This window comes from Pelobates fuscus, chromosome 12 (genome assembly GCF_036172605.1).
Source record: "Pelobates fuscus isolate aPelFus1 chromosome 12, aPelFus1.pri, whole genome shotgun sequence".
NCBI lineage: Eukaryota > Metazoa > Chordata > Amphibia > Anura > Pelobatidae > Pelobates > Pelobates fuscus.
In genome coordinates, this window is record NC_086328.1 from 5,663,003 (window position 1) to 5,684,198 (window position 21,196).

Below are 21,196 nucleotides of genomic sequence, written 5' to 3' on the forward strand. Positions count from 1 at the left end.
TGTTCTGTAAAAAGGTTTTGATGCGTTGAGCTTGGTGCTCCATCCAGTTTTGGGGATTACAAATTACTGGAAAGTGTGAAATATTTGCTATTCAATGTTTTCCTCTTTTGCAGAATCACCTAATTGTAAAAGTTCCTCCTTACCACGACCAGAATATCACTTCTCCTGTGTCAGTGGTGATGTTTGTGGTTACTAATGCAGGCCGATCTCATGAAGTACAGCCTTTCACATACACTCCGGAAGCAGGTAATTACCCCACACGTTCCCCTAAAATATTATGGCAGTAAGTTGCTCAGTTTGCATACTTTAAAGATGGTTTGTCATGTTTGTTTAAACATATACTTTATTCCCACTATTTGGCTCAGCTTTGTTTGTTTGTTTTTCTTCTTCAAAAATAAATCTTCCTGTTTGGAGGTTTTTTCACGTACTGATAGCAATTGGAGAATGTTAGTTGGCTTCCTCTGCTGTGTATCCATGATGACTTAATAATCAAGGTAGCCCATGGTTTCTTGAAAGTAAAAGGCAGAATGTTTGTTTCAGCACTGAAAGCCAAAACTCTAACTGGATGACATTCAGAAAGAAGGGCCCGTAAGGTTAAATACAGGAGTGTCCAAAAGGTAGATCCCCATATCTACCAGATCTGTTATTTTATTACACGGATTTAAACGTGACGGGAATATGTAGTACTTTGTCCTAAATATATTGGCAGCCTTGACAAAGTCTGTTAATAAAAAAAGATTGTTAATAGAATGCACAAACAAAATAAGCTAGCAATGGTGGGTCTCCTTCCTTTAATAAAAATACACCCCAGCTTGTTACTTCAGGCTATCACCTTATTAGTGTTTTTCATATTCATTCATAGAGACTTGTAACACATACATCTGCAGGGATTTATTTCCAGTTGTTAATAAACAGGCAAAGCATCATGGGGGATGTAGGAAATGATCACATAGCATGAAGAACTGGTAAACATTATCTGCTAATTAATGTAATAATCTGAAAAAATGAGGACCTGCTATTTGCTATTCATGTTCCTGCCAAAAAAATCATATTGGTATATGATCATTTAATTGATATGAATGCACTGTTCCTTTAACATGCTCCCTTAATATCCTCTTTTCTTCCATTGGCAGCCACCCCTGTTAATGTTCTGGTAAAGAATGAAATACCGAGTCCAACACAGTCTTGTACTTTTGAAGACACTATGAAAGGTAGTAATTTTTACCCTTCCTTTTGGCTCCTGGCAGTGTCAGCTCTGTTTGGTGGATAGCCTCTCTGGCAGTAAGAGTATTGAGCGTGATAGATGCTGCTAAGGTGCTTGTGTATGGTCCCTAGCTGAGTTATGATTAAGCTTGGCATTCCATGTTTTATAATGATACAGAGTCAATAGGGGCAGAAAGATTAGCCATCATTGATGCTAGCGAATGGAACCTGCTAATTCCCAGCCAGTACTAGGGTAATGGGATTCAACAACTGTGTCTGTTGTTAACGTATTAAATTGTGGTTCCGTTAGAGGTCTGTGCACTGGATTTAGGTAAAAGCCACATGATGTCAATAAAATGACTGTCCAAGAGGCCCCTTTACATGTTTACTGAGGTTCTTTTAGGAGTCTGCAGTAGTTTGGCTATGTGGACAAGCCAGTTGACTTGTTGATTGTGTTTCCGTTATGTCCCACCAGAGGGAGGCTGCTTGGGCATGATGTGATTGCATTCTAACAATTGCCAGGCTTTGTCCAAACTTTAAAGACAAGGTCTCTGCACAAGATATTATGTGATGGTTCTAAATCCTAAATTGCAAGGCAAGGATAATGCGAGGTGTGACCGTGTGTGGTATAGAAGCCAGCTATACTAGAAGGAAGCTGTGCGGTATCAGCATGGCACCATCTTGTTGTGATGGGTGGTAATGCTACTTTAATTGCCATCAGACATTTAATCTGTGCTTATAGATATGTGTGCGCTGGACGTTCTATTTTATTGCTCTTAGTATATTGGGATTAGTAAAGCACTCTGATTTCCAAATAATTAATGTGCAATCTTGGATGTCCATTACATCCACGCATTTAGCAAAAAAACAAAAACTGTTCATTAAATGCTGGCTCTAAGGTCATCTGGGAACATGCCGCACCGCCTTCATAATATGACTGTTTACATGTTGTGCCCTCTGGGCTCGGCATGTGACCCTTGTTATGGTAGGCTGATATGCTTTGCCATTCTCACAGGATGGGACTATGGAATGCAGGTTTGTGTGCGGTGGATATAATGGATTTGACTTGTGAGCTTGAATAAAAGGGAGGCTGGGAGGGCAAATAACTTCCACTAATTGCCTAAATACACAAACAGTGGTGGGAATTTCCATAACTAGTAAAGCTTTCACAGTGTACAGGACATGTTGATGCAGATTAGCACTGTTTCCCTATTGTGGTATTTCTGCACAGACAGCAAGTAAACAGCTCGCTCAGGACAGCTAGACAGACCAGGAATATTTGCCAAGGATCTCCTATTTGTAATTCTTTTTACATTACATTAAAACCCCAGCGAGGCTCGGAAAAGGTTCCTGTTTTCCTGTCTGTGGTTGGCCAAGAAAATAATTCAGCTCATAATTTCTTGAAATAGAACGCACTTGCAATTCTGCATTCACATTAAACAAGGAATAGCTACCGGGCCAGTAACCCTTTATTTACAAGGATAGCCACCGGGCCAGTAAACCTTTATTTACCAGGATAACTACCGGGCCAGTAACCCTTTATTTACCAGGATAGCTACCGGGCCAGTAACCCTTTATTTCTCAGGATAGCTACCGCGCCAGTAACCCTTTATTTACCAGGATAGCTACCGCGCCAGTAGCCCTTTATTTCCCAGGATAGCTACCGGGCCAGTAACCTTTTATTTACCAGGATAGCTACCAGGCCAGTAACCCTTTATTTCCCAGGATAGCTACCGGGCCAGTAACCCTTTATTTACCAGGATAGCTACTGGGCCAGTAACCCTTTATTTCCCAGGATAGCTACCGGGCCAGTAACCTTTTATTTACCAGGATAGCTACCAGGCCAGTAACCCTTTATTTCCCAGGATAGCTACCGGGCCAGTAGCCCTTTATTTACCAGGATAGCTACTGGGCCAGTAACCCTTTTTTTCCCAGGATAGCTACCGGGCCAGTAACCCTTTATTTCCCAGGATAGCTACCGGGCCAGTAACCCTTTATTTCCCAGGATAGCTACCGGGCCAGTAACCCTTTATTTCCCAGGATAGCTACCGGGCCAGTAACCCTTTATTTCCCAGGATAGCTACCGGGCCAGTAACCCTTTATTTCCCAGGATAGCTACCGGGCCAGTAACCCTTTATTTCCCAGGATAGCTACCGGGCCAGTAACCCTTTATTTACCAGGATAGCCACTGGGCCAGTAAACCTTTATTTACCAGGATAGCTACCGGGCCAGTAACCCTTTATTTACCAGGATAGCTACCGGGCCAGTAACCCTTTATTTACCAGGATAGCTACCGGGCCAGTAACCCTTTATTTCCCAGGATAGCTACCGGGCCAGTAACCCTTTATTTCCCAGGATAGCTACCGGGCCAGTAACCTTTTATTTCCCAGGATAGCTACCGGGCCAGTAACCCTTTATTTCCCAGGATAGCTACCGGGCCAGTAACCCTTTATTTACCAGGATAGCTACCGGGCCAGTAACCCTTTATTTCTCAGGATAGCTACTGGGCCAGTAACCCTTTATTTCTCAGGATAGCTACCGGGCCAGTAGCCCTTTATTTCTCAGGATAGCTACCGGGCCAGTAACCCTTTATTTCTCAGGATAGCTACCGGGCCAGTAACCCTTTATTTCCCAGGATAGCTACCGGGCCAGTAACCCTTTATTTCCCAGGATAGCTACCGGGCCAGTAACCCTTTATTTCTCAGGATAGCTACCGGGCCAGTAACCCTTTATTTACCAGAAATAGCTACCGGGCCAGTAACCCTTTATTTCCCAGGATAGCTACCGGGCCAGTAACCCTTTATTTCCCAGGATAGCTACCGGGCCAGTAACCTTTTATTTTCCGTGGATAGCTACCGGGCCAGTAACCCTTTATTTCCCGGGATAGCTACCGTGCCAGTAACCCTTTATTTCTCAGGATAGCTACCGGGCCAGTAACCCTTTATTTCCCAGGATAGCTACCGGGCCAGTAACCCTTTATTTCCCAGGATAGCTACTGGGCCAGTAACCCTTTATTTCCCAGGATAGCTACCGGGCCAGTAACCCTTTATTTCCCAGGATAGCTACCGGGCCAGTAACTCTTTATTTACCAGGATAGCTACCGGGCCAGTAACCCTTTATTTACCAGGATAGCCACCGGGCCAGTAAACCTTTATTTACCAGAATAGCTACCGGGCCAGTAACCCTTTATTTACCAGGAATCGCTACCGGGCCAGTAACCCTTTATTTACCAGGAATAGCTACCGGGCCAGTAACCCTTTATTTACCAGAAATAGCTACCGGGCCAGTAACCCTTTATTTACCAGGATAGCTACTGGGCCAGTAACCCTTTATTTACCAGGATAGCTACCGGACCAGTAACCCTTTATTTACCAGGATAGCTACCGGGCCAGTAACCCTTTATTTCTCAAGATAGCTACCGGGCCAGTAACCCTTTATTTCCCAGGATAGCTACCGGGCCAGTAACCCTTTATTTCTCAGGATAGCTACCGGGCCAGTAACCCTTTATTTCTCAGGATAGCTACCGGGCCAGTAACCCTTTATTTCTCAGGATAGCTACCGGGCCAGTAACCCTTTATTTACCAGGATAGCTACCGGGCCAGTAACCCTTTATTTACCAGGATAGCTACCGGGCCAGTAACCCTTTATTTACCAGGATAGCTACCGGACCAGTAACCCTTTATTTACCAGGCTAGTTCTGTGTTTTCATAGATTTCCTGTATATTGCCTTTCTGCTGAGAATGTACCAATATAGTGCCCTTCTGTCCCAGGCATGCACTGATAAAGTGCCCTTCTGTGCCCAGTATGCATTGATATAGTGCTCTTCTGTGCCCAGCATGTACTGATATAGTGCTCTTCTGTGCCCAGCATGTGCTGATATAGTGCCCAGCATGCATATATAAGCTCAGAATCCTAGGCATGAGAGAGTGGCGATTTTGCACGACCCTCTTCCTGTGTTCCTCTAATCAGGAAAGTGACACAGAGCGTAATACTGCGGCCAGGGTTGCACTGTGTCATGTCACATTTCTTAAAAGCCTACCTTGCCAGACCTTGGAATCTTATCAGAGGTTCTCTCACAATGATTGGAAAATGGAAAGTCAGATCTCATGGTGTCAGGACAGAGCACAGATGGAGAACATGAGTGGTCCATGCCTTAGTGTCTTCCTACATTATGCGGTTTACTGTTTTTGTTCAGGATTTCTTGCCTGACTGCCGTCCAAACAGCTCACCCATAGAAAGGTTCTCTTCGAACCAGGATAAAGTCATAGGCTTGGCTGTGGAGCAAGTCATAATTATCCTCTGTGATCAGCGATTATTTCATTTCTGAGCTGTACTTCTCATTGAAATGCTAGCAGACTTGTTACCATGCCACTTCTGTCTGACATCACACTTTTTTAGTCTGAACGCAGCTGGAATGAAAGATTAATGCATCAGATTTCCATATAGTCCATTCCAGACAAAATCACTGTGATGGTTCAGTTTAGCTTCCCTGTGGGATCTGGTCCATACTTGGAATATGTCGGACAAAGTGCATGTAGCTCACACAGGTGAAGTCAGGTCCAATAGAACGCTGATCAGTAATGTTATCTCCAGTTGTAATGATCATGTGATGTCACCTTTTGGGGTGTCTGGGTATAACGGAATGACAGCTGAGCATAATAACCATGGATGCTAGATGCTGCATTATTATATCAGAATCTTTGTATGTATCTCATTGTAGTTTCTATTTGTCTTCCCCTTGCAGCGGTTACCGCATCTGGCCATAACCTGGAACAGGTGAATCTGATTCCTAGTGCTCGAGGCTCTCCACTTAAGTCAGGCAGTCTGATCAAGAATGAAGATGTGGCCCCCATGGACCTGACAGCAGAGCAGAGATCTTCACCTGTGTACAAAGTGGGTTTAGCTCTTTTGGCTAATAAACCGTACAGAACAAAACTGTGTCAATGTGTGTAAAGAGCAATTCAGGGACAAAGTTCTAAATGTCTGCTGTAGAGAAATCAGCAGGATCAATCACCATGGAAACCTATGGAATTTTCCTGCTGGTTGCTCTACAGCTGAAATAATCACCATGGAAACCTATGGAATATTCCTGCTGATGGTGCTGTTAGCATGTTGTCCAAGAATTGCTCTTTAAAATAATTAAAATCCTACTGGGTCACAGTAAGTACTCTGTGACCAGCTGTGAAAATTCCAAGTTGGAAAACTGGAATGCGCACCCTCCAAATAAGGTCTTTTAGCCCCCAGAGAACCCGACACACCTATACATGGGTGGTATCACTGTACTCCGGAGATGTTGCTGAACACATATTGGGATTTCCTTTGGCAGTAACCCTTAAAGTTCTCAGTACATTTATTCTTAAATTGCTATGTGTGTCAAAAAAATCACCAATTATTTTATTTTTTTAAAATTTTAATAAAAGTTAATACCTTAGGTTGTCTTTTTTTTAAAAAAAATATATACATGTGAAGGGTTATTCGGGGATTCCTGACAGATATCAGTGTTACAATGTAACTCGCGTTAATTTTGGGGGGGAATGGTTTGGACATATCAAAGTGCTACTTATTGCCCTATAACTTTCCAGAAAAAGCTAAGAACATGTTGACATTGGGCATTTCTAAACTCAAAATTTAGAAACTATTTATCATGGGTGTTTTGGGCGGTTGTAGATGCGTAACAGTTTTTGGGGGTCAAAGTTAGAAACAAAAAATGTGTTTTTCTACATTTTTTCATCATATTTTATAATTTTTTTTATAGTAAATTATATAATATGATTAAAATAATGGTATCTTTAGAAAGACCATTTAATGGTGAGAAAAAAGGTATATAGTATGTGTGTGTGTACAGTAAACGAGTAAGAGGAAAATTACAGCTAAACACAAACACCGCCGAAATGTAAAAACAGCCCTGGTCCTTAACGGTAAGAAAATTGTAGATTATGCTAACGTAGTGTACCTATAATCTTAATTTTAAAGGGACACTATAGTCACCATAACAACTACAGCTTATTGAATTTGTTCTGGTGAGTAGAATCATTACCTTCAGGCCTCTTGCTGTAAACACTGTATTTTCAGAGAAAATGCAGTGTTTCCATTACAGCCTAGTGATAACTTCACTGGCCACTCCTCAGATAGCTGTTAGAGATCCTTCCTGGGTCATGGCTGCCTAAAATGCATCCAAACATTCAGTGTCTCCTCCCTCTGCATGCAGACACTGAACTTTCCTCATAGAGATTCATTGATTCAATTCATCTCTATGAGGAGATGCTGATTGGCCAGGGCTGTGTTTGAATCATGCTGGTCCTGCCCATGATCTGCCTCTTTGTCGGTCTCAGTCAATCCTATGGGGAAGCATTGTGATTGGATCAGGCTACCACTTTTGATGATGTCAGCACACTGCTTGTTTTTCTGAGTCAAACAGCATGCAGATTTACAACTTCAGGGATTGAATACAGTAAGATTTTGCTATATTTATGGAGGCATGAGGGGCCGGGGGGGCTAGATGGTGGTTTTAACACTATGGGTTCAGGAATACATGTTTGTGTTCCTGACCCTATAGTGATCCTTTAAAAATGACAGGAGGCAAGTATTTTGCATAACTTTCTTTACTTGTGCTTCCAGCAGCACAAGTCAATCAATAAACTTTAAACCAACCAGTAACAGGTATCATATCCATATATAAAGCCCTGACAGACACATGACTTCCTCTTTCTTTGATGCGAAAACAGTCTATACCAACATCAGTGAACATAACCAAAGTCCTGAATAACATGTAGATTGAAATGTGATGTCTAGCTAGTCTAATGCCGAATCCACCAATGATGATCACACTGAAAAGAATGGAAATAAGTGAAAGGTGATGGAAACAAACTGTTGTCCACCTTAAGTCCAATACCACTATATATATATATATATATATATATATTTTAATTATAATGTAACGCATCGTACGACATCATATAACAGACCAACAAAGATTAAACGGACATCAACCAGATTAAACATCCTATAAATATTCAGAAGTAGATGGGAATTACAAAATATGATACTGTGAAAATAGGAAACAGTGAAAACAAAACTTCCCAGAGTATAAGGAGGGAAAATACTCGGCTCCTGTCGTTATTAAAGTTAAGATTATAGGTACACGAAGTTAGCATAATCTACAATTTTACAACATGACAGGAGGCTTCACATTTTGCCTTTTTTTTAACGCTGTGGAACGAACACAAGATGCATGAAGAGTCTGATGAAGTAAAATACCTCTTCCCGCGACCAAACCGAAGAAAACATGCCCCGAGATGCATCCACGCCCTGAATGACCGATAAAACCGATTTCCACAACCCTATGAACAATAGCCAACGTACCTACCCAGCTAAAGTGGTGGCTGTAACTGGTATGAAAGGTACTGTATGCAAAAAGAGAGGCTGGCTCGATTGTGAAGGCCGAAGAGGTGTAGACACCACCACATAACGTGAAAGTAGTATGAGCTTCCCCGAGAGTTTGTTGACGTGAAGATCCAAAACAACCGGCCAAACCCACAGGGAACAGAGATCTACATCCCATAACCGAGTGTATTTCGATACTGGTTCTGGGTAGTATGACGCCTCGTGACATACCAAAGGTTCTGAAGTGGAATGTGAGCCGCCAAACTCTCCGATGGTATCTTGTGGGTTTTTCAGTAAAATGGAAGACGATGGAAGGGGCAGTGGAAAGTCCAGAGATGGAGTAAATAGGTCCGGAAAGCCCCTTTGATTTTTGCCATAGTGGCGAGGTGAGTCACCTAGGTCTCCGCTATGCCAAGGTGATCAAGGACTCTCGTCAACATCGAGAAAGGTGGCACGTGTTTGCCCCTTGCAATGGCCCAGGTTGGAGACATGCGTCCTCTGTTCGCATTGAGGTCCGCCCATGCGGTTTATGTATCAAGTCGCTGAGATATTGCCCATGTGTAGGAGAATACAACAATCAGACATGTCCTTGGCTAGCTGTAGGTCACAGATGATCCCACCATCAGTCGTCTCTTCCCCAGACCATGGGCCTCTGGTAGGAGTATGTGCAGTGATCTTCCCAGCCATAGAGGCTGATGGTCGATTACACTATAAAATCTGTGCGGATCTGAAGATGGTTCTGTCGTTCCATGTCGGTATATGTGGGAGCCATCATGAATTTCCGTTCACCCCTCCGGTGACACCATCATCCAGTGGTCCTAGGACTGCCTTGTCCCCAGCTAATAGTCTTTGGGGTGTTGCATAGCCTGGTAGTTTAGTCGCTGGGAAGGTCGCCTGTGTAAAAGAGGGAAGGAGTCACATCACTCTGGCCAGGAACCAAAGGGGAATGGAGTTCTTGTGGCGTAAGTAACGCATCTCCCTGCGAATTCCGGTCCTATCATACAAGCCATTGAATCCCAGCATGTTGACGTGCCAGGGGAATTGTCACTTTCTTCATCTGTGTTTGGCAGAAAGTCTCCCGCTGCTCTCTCTGAGGCCGCTAATATATTATATGCCTCCTCGGCACTAAACCTTCTAAGCATGGTGAAAGCTTAAAATTAACTTTAACTAAATAATCTATTCTTTTCTTTTAGTTTTTTTTTAGTTTTGTTTTTTATACTTTTTTTCTGAACTTTTTTAATACTTTTTTTGCCACTTTTTAAAAACTCTTAAAAACTTTCTAAAACTTTTCAACCCTAGCTACCCTAACACTACATTCCCCAATTTCCCCTATCTCCCACCCACCCACCCCATCTAACTAACGGAAAATAAAAGTTTAAATAAATTAAATATATTTAACCCCTGAGGGTTAAAAAAAAAAAAAAAAATCTGATCACAGTAAAGTATTGTGATCACTGCTGTCAGTGATCAAAGGGTTAATCCCTGGTAAATGTTCAATCAGGAACGGGTAAAGGGGGTTTTGATACTTTACAACACTTTTGTGTCTTTCAGGGACCATCTCTCTCCACTTCAAAAAGCACGCACGCGCGTTCCAGCACCACTGTGATCACTGTGACTGGCTCTCACAGCGATCATATGTGCTGGGACAGCGCTATTGGCTGTTGCTGGTCTTTGTCAAACGCTGAGGCACCCAGCAACAGGGTTAACGCCACGGTCGCGGCGATCTGGCGTTAACTTTAGTAAATGACGGACATTTTCCGTCAAGCGTCCTTAAGGGTAGGTTTGTCTTGACAGAAAATTGCGGCAAGCGTCGTTAAGGGGTTAAAGGAACACTATAGTCACCTAAATTACTTTAGCTAAATAAAGCAGTTTTAGTGTATAGATCATTCCCCTGCAATTTCACTGCTCAATTCACTGTCATTTAGGAGTTAAATCACTTTGTTTCTGTTTATGCAGCCCTAGCCACACCTCCTCTGGCTATGATTGACAGAGCCTGCATGAAAAAAAAAAAACTGGTTTAACTTTCAAACAGATGTAATTTACCTTAAATAATTGTATCTCAATCTCTAAATTGAACTTTAACCCCTTAAGGACCAAACTTCTGGAATAAAAGGGAATCATGACGTGTCACACACGTCATGTGTCCTTAAGGGGTTAATCACACACAGGAGGCTATTGCAGGGTCTAGCAAGCTATTAACATAGCAGGGGATAAGAAAATCTTAATTAAACAGAACTTGCAATAAAGAAAGCCTAAATAGGGCTCTCTTTACAGGAAGTGTTTATGGAAGGCTGTGCAAGTCACAAAGGGATTTAACTCCTAAATGGCAGAGGATTGAGCAGTGAGGCTGAAGGGCATGTTCTATACACCAAAACTGCTTCATTAAGCTAAAGTTGTTCAGGTGACTATAGTGTCCCTTTAAGGATATTATTGATAAGTATGTAAACATGTTATTGATCCAAGGAAAAATCTGATTGCCATTATGGAGTCAAGAAGGATATATTTTCCCTTGTGGCAAATAGCTACAATTTAGATGTTGTTGGGGTTTTTTTTGGCTTTTGGGGTTTTTTTTGGCCTTCATTTGGATCAAAAGCATAAAAGAATGGGCTTCACGGTTGAACTTGATGGACTTTAGTCTTTTTTCAACCTAGACTACTATGTAAGTATTCATCCTCTACTCTTCTGAAATGCCTGTAGAAATAAAATTGCATTCTGTATCCTTTACCAATAATCTGTATTGTATTTTTCTTATGTCACGTGTTTCCATGTATTTTTAAATAAAAATGGCAGTGAATTTATTTAGGACACACCAATATATAATTTGCAGCATGGAAATTCCATACTAGGTGTTGTTTCAGAGAGAGAGTCGCATACTCTTTGGTGCTAATATTAATCCTCTTTGTTCTGGTTTGTCCACAGACTTCAAAAATCACTGCACCAGCTCAGCAGAATTTGGAACCTGTGCCCAGTAGCGCCTCGTTTTCTCCTACTGTAACACATCTACCATCTGAAACTGACCGAGAGACCCCAATTCCGGTCTTCAGCCCTGATCCCCTTTCCACCATCCAGACTCAAGATATTGCAGCAACAAACGGCTTCCAAACTCCTCCCAGCCAGTGTCCGAGCAATGACTCCATCATGCAACAAGCAACAACATTTCAAGCCATGGAATCCCAGTCTGGAGAAAATATAACCCAAATGTCCGAGGCCACACAGCCACCACCACAGCTGCCATTACAAGAACAAGCACAGACAATACAGCAACAAATCTCCCCAGGCATTTTCTCATCACCTAACAACATCAACCAGTTACAGAGTAATATGCATCAGCTGCAGCAAAGCAGCTTTCAACCAAACGTCACTGGCAACAATGCAGAGGTTCATTTAGTACAACAGTTATCACACGTGCTCTTCTCTGGCCAAGGAGGGAGCGAAAGTGAACCGTCTTCAATTGGACAAGTACAGGAGCAGCTGAATGCTGGGATATTTCAGCCGGTCAGTTCCATCCAGAACAGTTCAGGCCCTGGGATGTTTGGTTCCCCAGAATCCGTTCATTCTTTATCCAAAACCGTGCTTTCTGGAAGAACTGATAATCTCCTACAGCAGGCTGAAAACTCCTTGTCCAATCAGCAGCAGGCTATGGAGACCACCGCGGCCCTCGTAATGGAAATGCATCAGTCTCCTGGACCAATTCAATCTGAACTTTTTCAAACGCAGAATTCTGGAGCCGGGGGCATCCAGTCCTCAGTTTACCAACACCAGCAGGGATCACACTTGATCAGCGGGCTCTCCACAAGTGAAGAGATGCAGATGCAGTGTGATCTATTCTCTAATCCTGGTATCTCCGCAAGTGAAGGCAACGCTGGACAGCAACAGTTATCGGCTTCAACACCTGGTATCTTCCAGCCTTCCAGCTCTGCCAACAGCGAGAACACATCGACGCAGGCAGAACAAATGCAGAACGACGTCTTTCAAAATATGGTTCAAATGCAACATAGTGGAGAAAACCAAACTCAAGTAAATCTCTTTTCACCAGCAGAAGACATGCTTGGGGTTCAGCCTAGTGGGAACCAGCAGCAGGGAAATGGCATCTTTCAACAAGCTGGTGATATGATGGCGATTCAGTCAGGTGGCTTTCTGCAGCAGTCTCCTCACTCCCATGCTCCACTTTACCACACCCAGAACACTATCGGTGACAGCCAGAGTATATCTCAGGACACTCAGGGCTCGATCTTTCACCCCAGTAACACTATGGTGCAGCACCAGAACTCTTTAGCCTCACAAGATCAACTGCAGCCTCAGCTTTTTCATCCGCAGAGCGCCATGTCTGTCCTGCAGAACTCTTCAGCTCCGGAGCAGTCTTCGGCCAACATGTTCCTCTCTCAGAGTGCGATGAACTCCCTACAGAATAGCGCAGTTGTTCAGGACAAGCAGATGTCATTTTTTGCAAGTCAGAATCCCCTCCCTTCACTTCAACCTGGACAGAACACAGACCAGCAGGCAGCCTTCCAGCAGCAGACCCCTCTATCTCACATGCAGAATACTATCATTACTCAGGAACAGCAGTCCCAACAAAACCTGTTCCAGACACAGAACCAGCAAACCTCCATCTTCCAGGCAGCTCACTCCATGGTGGGGATCCAGGGCAGCCCCTCGCAACATGAGCAGGCTCAAAATTTGCTTTATAACACTCAGAATTCAATGGCCTCTATGGGTTCCCAAGAACAGCAGCAGAACATGCTCTTCAGCACCAGTCAAGAGCAGATGACCACACAAGAACAGCAGAGTCAAGTCATGTTTCACTCCCAAAACATGGACTTTCAAGGACAGAGCCCTGTTTCCTCCCAGCATGAGCAGCAGCAACAATCCCCCATGTACCACAACTCTCCCCAGCTCCAGCTGGTTCAGCCATCATCCTCTCCAGAGCAGCAGGTGACCATGTTTATGTCTTCTGCCTCGATGCTGCAGAGCAGTATGAGCCAGCAGGAGATGCAGCAGGCAGGCATGTACGCACAGCCGATCCAGGGCAACACATCCTCGTCTCAGCAGCAGGCTGCCGCCATGTTCCACAACTCCGCTGCCGGAGCTATGGGTCAAATGCAAAACCAGCAAGCGTCATCACCGCAGGCGTCAGGGATGTTTCTGTTTGGCATCCAGAACAGTGAGTTATATTGAATTTTTCCACAATTGCTCAGATTTCTGATCAGTTACTGTAATATAGGACACAATCCTCTAAACCTGGGGTACAGCTTGATATAAGAAATTTGAAATAAATGTTTCCATAGTTTTATAAATCTTTTTGCCAAATGTAGCTCCTGGCCACAGATTTCCTCTTGTTGGATCTTACTGATTATGGTTGTAGAATTAAAGAATAAGAACTATTATTGAACTCTCTCCCCCTCCCACCTACCACACAGGAGCACACCTCCCTCAGTGGTTATTGCTATAGCTGGACACCTGATAATTTATTCATCCTGCCAACACATCTGTCCTCATTCTGGTCGATACCAGTGGAGTGGTCAGTAGGTAATACTTACTACCTGTTGTGTTATCCAGAGAATGACTAAATACCAGACCCAACACGTGCACAATTTATCATAAAATGGAATTATGAAATGCTCATAAACAACCAGTAGGGACAATCCCAGTCTACAGTATAAAAGCCAACAACTGAGCATTGTAATATACAAATATCTCATTCATTATGCGTTTTATTCCTCAGATTGCAACCAAATGATGCCTCAATCAAGTGGCTCTTTGACGGAGCAGATGATGGCCTTGGGTCAGTCGGGCCAGCCTCAAGGAGATGGGCAGTCTGTGAGCACACTTCTTTCTCAGCAGATGTCTGAGAATTCTTCAATGACGGCTGATCAAAACATGGAGAAGATCAGTGATTTGCTGGTGTCTCTGCAGAACCAGGGGAATAACTTGTCAGGTTCCTTCTGATTTGTTGGTGAGTATTGTGCTTGAGCTGTTACAGTATGATCTTGCTGTCACTCTCCTGGTGCTGGAAGCTCCTGTCACTGAGCAAGCACGGCTGTACACTCTGACACTCTCAGCCAACGAGTGCAGCATTACATGCTTTGGAATTGCAATAATGTTCCAACCCAGTCAGAAGAGATCATAAGACAAAGTATGGACTACTTTGTCTTTTAGATTTTTTCTATGCTTGATGAAGGTGGAGTTGCCACTATCAAGCACCCATCCATCACAATTAACAACTGACGGTAAAAGGCTACGTCTATGAAGGTTCCAGTAGGAGACTCCATAGACCTCAATAATGTAATGCATGCAGGTGAAGTGTTAGGAGCTGAAGTGGATGCACTAGATCAAGATGGCAGTGGCTATGAGGGACAAGTTCCAGTAAGTTAAACCTACCTTGCCCTGCACCCTCAGACCACCGCACTGCTAATGGAGCAGTCACAGTCACAGACCCCAGAAGGTGGCAGAGCCACTTTAAGCCAGACCAATACTTTATTCTAATTGTCTTTTCCTCTCAGGATTACTCATTGCGTACCTATGTTAAGTGATCACTGGTCTAATCTTATTGGCTGAATTCCACTGGTAGAACAGCACATTACAATCCACATGGACCATTCATTTTATCTCTTCATCTGACAGCAATTTCTCTGCACAATTTAAACTGGCTTTTTACTCTGAATAAAGTCTAAAATACAAGGCCTAACACATATGAAGATGTTTCTAGTACAGAGATCTTAATTAGTTCACCCACAGGGCTGTAGCATTGTAGAATGGAATATATTAATAATGGACAAAGAGGACGGCCTTTTACAGACCTTTCTGGATAACATTGTGTAAGCTTTGTATGTTGTGCACGTGCTATGGCTTTTTATTATCTCACAATGAAAATAAATATTCTGTATATTTCAGGTGCCCTGGGAAAGGATGTTGTAAAACTGGATTATTCTGTATATCAGCCACGGTCCAAGTAGTCTGCTTGTAGTGCTGTGTTCCCTGGTTTGTTCACATCCTTCTTCAGTATTTAGTGACCAAGGCCACCATGCCGATAGACTGTCATACTCCACAAAGCAGTGGAAATCGAGAGAACCGCTGGGAGCTCAACTCTTAGTGCTTTCTGTATCTGCATTGGTTGCAATGTTTACCTTTCATTAGGTCCATGCCCACCATAGTTCGTTTTTATGTGTGTATATATTTGTATATAAAATCTATATATTTTTTCCCCTCTATTTCTCCCTTAAAGGATATATTTATAGTCTATTAGAGAAGCTGTGATTAGTGAGGGCTGGTCGCACCACAGGTTGTGGTCTGGATGATATAAAATTTGCACAGTACATGAGAACAAGTGCTGATGACCTATCCAACAAGAGAGAGCTAGATCGATTGGCAGTGGGCCACAACTTTCCCCCGGAATGTCTTCTCTCATGTCATATGGACTTTATCATGGAGATGCATTTCAGAAAGACTCTGCTGACAATGAGGCTCGCTCTGTAAAGATTTCTTAATGCTGCTTGGTCCTAGAGCCTCCTTATTGGCAGACGAGTCAACAAGCCATCGGTGGGTGGCATTTTGTGGCTACATTGCTCACTCCTATGGCCTTCAGGAGGTCTTATCTGGCACATCATATGTCTAGTTTTACATCATCTTGTATACAATGGAAATCTGCAGATACACGGTGTATTAAACGTGAAAATCTTCTCAGCAAAGTATCTTCTGAAGATTTTTAATCCAACGTAACATTCTTTCTCAACGGCCAAGGTCCCTGTTCCGGGCAGCTGAAAGCCCAGCACTTCCATATCTGCATTAAAAGTAATTTTTTATTTATTTTTTGCTTCAAGAATACCCGGCTTTTGAGAATTGTTTTTTTTGTTTTTTAAATCACATTGAAAATCTTTTCTTTTTAATTCAAAAGGTGTATGTGCAATTTGAACTTTCGATGAGATAATGTCCAGACTGGGAATATGGCGTGTCTGTTTGAATGAGATGTATATGTTCAACTGACTTTTTGCATAAAATAAGCAAAGAATTATCCATCTATTTCTTTCTTAAAGGAACACAATGGTCACCTGAACCAGAACAGCTTAATGCGTGCCTCTAGTGTCTATAGCAAGTCCTCGCAGGCTTTTTAATGTAAAGGCAGTTTACATTGCTGACTAGTAATATCTCTAGTGACAGGCACTCAGACGTCCACTAGAGGTGCCTGCTGTGTCAGTGCTGCACAATGTGTGTATCCACACCCTGCTTGGAGTCACTGAATGTTCCCCAATGTATCTCTATGAGAAGATGCTGATTGGCTCAGTGCGGCATTTTGCTATGGAGGTGGGCCAACCGCAGCAAGATCAGCACGGTGATGGAGAAAAAGTGAGTCAAATCACCTTTTCAGTGCGATTGGAGCAGGGCCACACCAGCACTATAGTGTCAGGAATACATGTTTGTAATCAGTGAGAGTCCCCATTCTAGACAACTAATGCTGTACTTACCTGTATTTGGAGGACTTGTGTCTTTCTTTGATATTTGAGCCATGTAGATATTTGTGCTGTTAACCCCTGTCTCCCTGTCTAATCATGTAAACACATCCTTTTCCAATTGTTTCCCCTCTCGTTTTTGTCTGCGTGCGTGTTTAATGATCTCCGAGAGGAGGTTCTGACTTGTCAATACTGCGGGTTCAATGCCAATATGAAGGGAACTTTTTCAGAAAGAGACCTTTCAAGGTCATTTTAATTTTGAATACTATTTTCACTCATTCAAGTTTTTTGATGGCTTTTATCAAACGGTTTTGTTTTGTTTTGTTTTAATGGGGGTTTTTGAAAGCTATATTTTGTATTTAGAGAAAAAAAAAACTTAGTTGCTATATGTACTGAAGAAGTCTTTAGCAGAAATTGTATGTATGTCGGAGGGGAAGGTGTGTGTGTGTGTGTATATATATAAATATAATAAAGTGTGTGTGTGTATACACATATAAATAAAATTATTTTCTATAAAATATTATACATAAAATATTCTTTTGCACACACCTGTGGCAGGTTTTGTCTGTCACCGTGGCTCCTGTGTGAAGGTACAGCGATGTTTGTTTGGTTGGGAGAAACGGCTGTGTTATCCCCTTTACGCTTAGCTTGTGTCTCTGAATTTTCCAGCAATGTTTAATAATTTAGTCAAATTGGCACTCACTGTTAAAGAAGCAAAACCTAGCAGAGGTGGTTTGTAATTCAGTCTATCATTTCCTAACACTCAGTTACTGTCACCTTATGTGTATTTATTATTTATGTGAAGTTATCAGCTTTCTACTTAAGAAAGGTCATCCCTCTAAGTCCATAGCCCATGATGGTTATGGTAGGACCACGGTATGTGGTAGGTTGCCATGCGTGTGCGAAGAGGAGACTTACATGGTTTATTGTGATTAATCATACCTCTAGCTGGTTAAATTCCTCACGTGTGCGTACAAATCATTTAGAGAGAAGTCCGTGGTCGGTTTGTTCTTAACATTTTGGAAATCCAGCACAGCTTTTCTAACTCTTATGTAACAATTTTAAAGAAGTGTATTTTATAATGCTGTTAGTTTTTGGAAAGCTTCTTCATTCAGAATATAAAGTACATGTAACAAAATGCAAAAACAAGTCAGCGAATGCCTTAATCATCAAATGTCAAGCTGTACACAGTGTGCTTCTCGAACCTGTGTTCAGGGGTCCTACCAGTGACCTTAAACCTCTGGGGCCCAACATCAGCACAGTATGTGCTTCCCAAGTGAATTGCCATGTTTCTTACCCAGAATGCACTGCTGTTTAAATGTTGAGCAAGCATTTTGGGACACAAAAGCACACATCATAGAGTTTACCTTAACTGGCTTTGACCTTCTTAGAACCCATCAGCATTACGGCTGAGTGATGGAAGACGCTGTATTAAAGCACATTCACTTGTCACAGGCAGGAGGTATTACAGGTGTCTGCCCAAACGTATTCCCGCCATGCCCTGGGAAGAAAGTACTGAACACCTAGACAGAACTAGGGAAGGTTGTGGCGTTCAGCTAAATTCGCAAACTGCAGTCATAAAGCTTTAACAGATGCTAAGTGCAAGGAAATGGATCCAGTGAAAGCTTGCTCACACTGAGCTATCGCACTCAGTCACTGTTGCACTTGCTTTAATTGTGCCATTTGTGTAAACTTCCTAAACCCATTAACTAATTTGTTTATGCAGTCTCGTTGTTAGCAGGATATTGACTTTTGGAATAGGAGCAGTGATTGTCTACAATCATTCTAATCCATTTGAAATGCAGCTTTTAAGGAACACTCAGACTGAAATATTGCTTTTTATTATGTGTGTAAGCGTGATGTATGAACATTAACGAAACACTGGCACTTTACAAATATCTAATTTTTCTAATTTGATTAGTTCCTTTACCCTATCACATTCAAAGCTGCTGGATTTTAAATTACAACTAAAACACCCATTTTTTTTTTTACTTGTAATACAACAGCAGGGCAGTCCCCGTGCAGCAGCCACTCTGCCTTCTGTGAGATCTTCAATGCTGATAATCAGTCCTGTTCAATGATGTCTGCTGAAACGCCGGTTAGTATTATAAATGACGGTTACCTCTGCAGGGTGCACCAGGCTAGATCTCATACTAACCTGGATATCCTTTTTGTCAGCAGCAGTAAAGCTGATTTGTGAAAGGCTGCACTTGATAGACTTTATTCTGCCTATATTACTATGTATATTAGTGCCTTTCCATTAAATAAATAAGATATATTAGTGAGGCCAAAACCAATTAATTCCAATCAAGTTGTTGCTTTTAATCTCCGTTTTAAAGGTTTGGTCACTTCCATGTCCCCTGAATACCGGATTGAGAACCATTAGATATTGTGCAAAGCTCTGTGCTGACCATTTGCGCAGAGTTCATCCCATGGGTATATATTGTCTGCATCACACAGCTTCTAATTAGGCTATGATATGGTGCCGCAGGAAAAGCACAGCCATTAAGGGACCAAACTGTATTTTAATTGTCAAAACACCATTATTTGGGTTTGAATGACTTCCACTGGAAGATAAAAAGATGGAAAAGGCTCAAACAACGTGGTTAAATCTGCAGACAAAAAAAAGCCTAAAGCTCAAATGAAAGTGTAGAATCAATTTTAGGTAGAAAGGACTGATAATGCTCCTCTCTATTGGGATCTCTGACCATCGGTTCCTTTTATTAAGGAAGTTGGGGTTTGTACTGAGCTCATAATGTTTACTGAGGATATGCAGACTTGCATTCTTAGAGCAATGCTTGCACTTCTGGCTGTGGAATGATAAGTGTGAATTTCATATTGTGGAAAGGCACACAGAATACACATAGCTTTAATGCAGAGATCTTTAACAATGAATAACAATGTTATTCATTAAACTGAACATTTTCTGCTAAAACCAAAAAGCTTATTTGGCCCAGAATGTTAGACTTTCTATTCTCCCCACTTCCCAGCTAAGTGATTAAACCAAATGTCTGCAAATCTTCACTAGGCCGCGTTCTACGTTCCCTACTAGTTGTATGCAGATTGTTTGTCATTCACACAATATTCTTTCTGCGTGCTACAAGTGCCACACAGTGTATGCTTCAGGCAAGTCAGATTCCACTCCAAACAAAGCATTCTACAGAAACCAGTCACACGGGCCTGTGTGGGACCCGACTACTGTGCTTTATTTCCCTTTATTACATTACATTTCCTTGGCTCCTGTTCACATCTGTGATGTGAATTAGTTTTTTTATTCTTTATATCCAGTTGTAATACACGTGCCAGATTAGGTTCCAAAATGAGTCACATGGCCAGCGTAAGGTTAAATAAGGTCTCTTTCCTGGGGGTGTCAGCATCCGTACACTTTCCTATGGAGCAGATTCTGGAATCTACTGGATGAGCCTTCTTCCATTCTTTTTCTGAGTTGTGCAGTGCATAGCTCTGACTGTAGGGGGCGATGATGGCTTTTATATACAGAGCTTGTTCTGTTTAGGGGCATCGTTGTTTTATCGTTTTTAGCAAACTTGTAATAACGTGTTATATATTAAACAAAGATATTTTGCTTCTATTGGGACATTTGTATACTCTTTGCAATTATATTTCTGTAAACCGTTCCAATCAATAAATACAACTTTGAAAGTTTTAATTTGTGTGTTCTGTTCTTTGCTATTGGTTTGCCAGTTCCGTTGCATTTAATGAATTGCTTTGTTTTTCTTGAAACCCATTTCCCAGCGTGCAATTGGCGTTTCCCTCGCTGAAACAGATTTTGACAGCAAATCGATGGGCAGTTTATGTACGACTCTAAATGCACATGCTAGCTGTATTCTAGATTTTGTTTCTTCGTTAGGACAGTAACTAGGCCGATGTATTTTCTACCACCTCTTCTGGCAGGCTCCTCCATGTATCCAGAGAAAGTGTATTCTCCAGCAATTTCAAAACGTGTAAAAATAGATCAAGCAGAAAGCAAGAAACGGGTTATTCCCTGAATCATGTATTGTGGTAAATTCAAAAGAATTGAACATGCAGCCCAAAAAAAGTTTCCACTTTGCCTAAATTAACTTAGTTTTTCAGATGTTTCTGAAACTCACAAAAATGTTTAAGAAGATCAATGTTTTATTGATAAACATACTAAACAGGACTGGTGG

The 21,196-nt window shown here is 42.1% G+C and overlaps 1 protein-coding gene across 8 annotated transcripts in view; it reads left to right on the plus strand.

Annotated features, from left to right (window-relative positions):
• Positions 1-20,693, plus strand: part of NFAT5 (nuclear factor of activated T cells 5) — an 85,751-nt gene extending 65,058 nt beyond the window's left edge. For all 8 annotated transcript variants that reach the window (XM_063438602.1, XM_063438603.1, XM_063438604.1 and 5 more), the window contains 6 exons: positions 114-246; positions 1,134-1,211; positions 5,948-6,096; positions 11,506-13,747; positions 14,309-14,539; positions 15,478-20,693. In XM_063438602.1, coding sequence (XP_063294672.1) covers positions 114-246; positions 1,134-1,211; positions 5,948-6,096; positions 11,506-13,747; positions 14,309-14,532 — 2,826 coding nt within the window. In that variant the 3' untranslated portion in view covers positions 14,533-14,539; positions 15,478-20,693. The remainder of the gene's footprint in view (positions 1-113; positions 247-1,133; positions 1,212-5,947; positions 6,097-11,505; positions 13,748-14,308; positions 14,540-15,477) is intronic.
• The last annotated feature ends 503 nt before the right edge of the window (positions 20,694-21,196 follow it).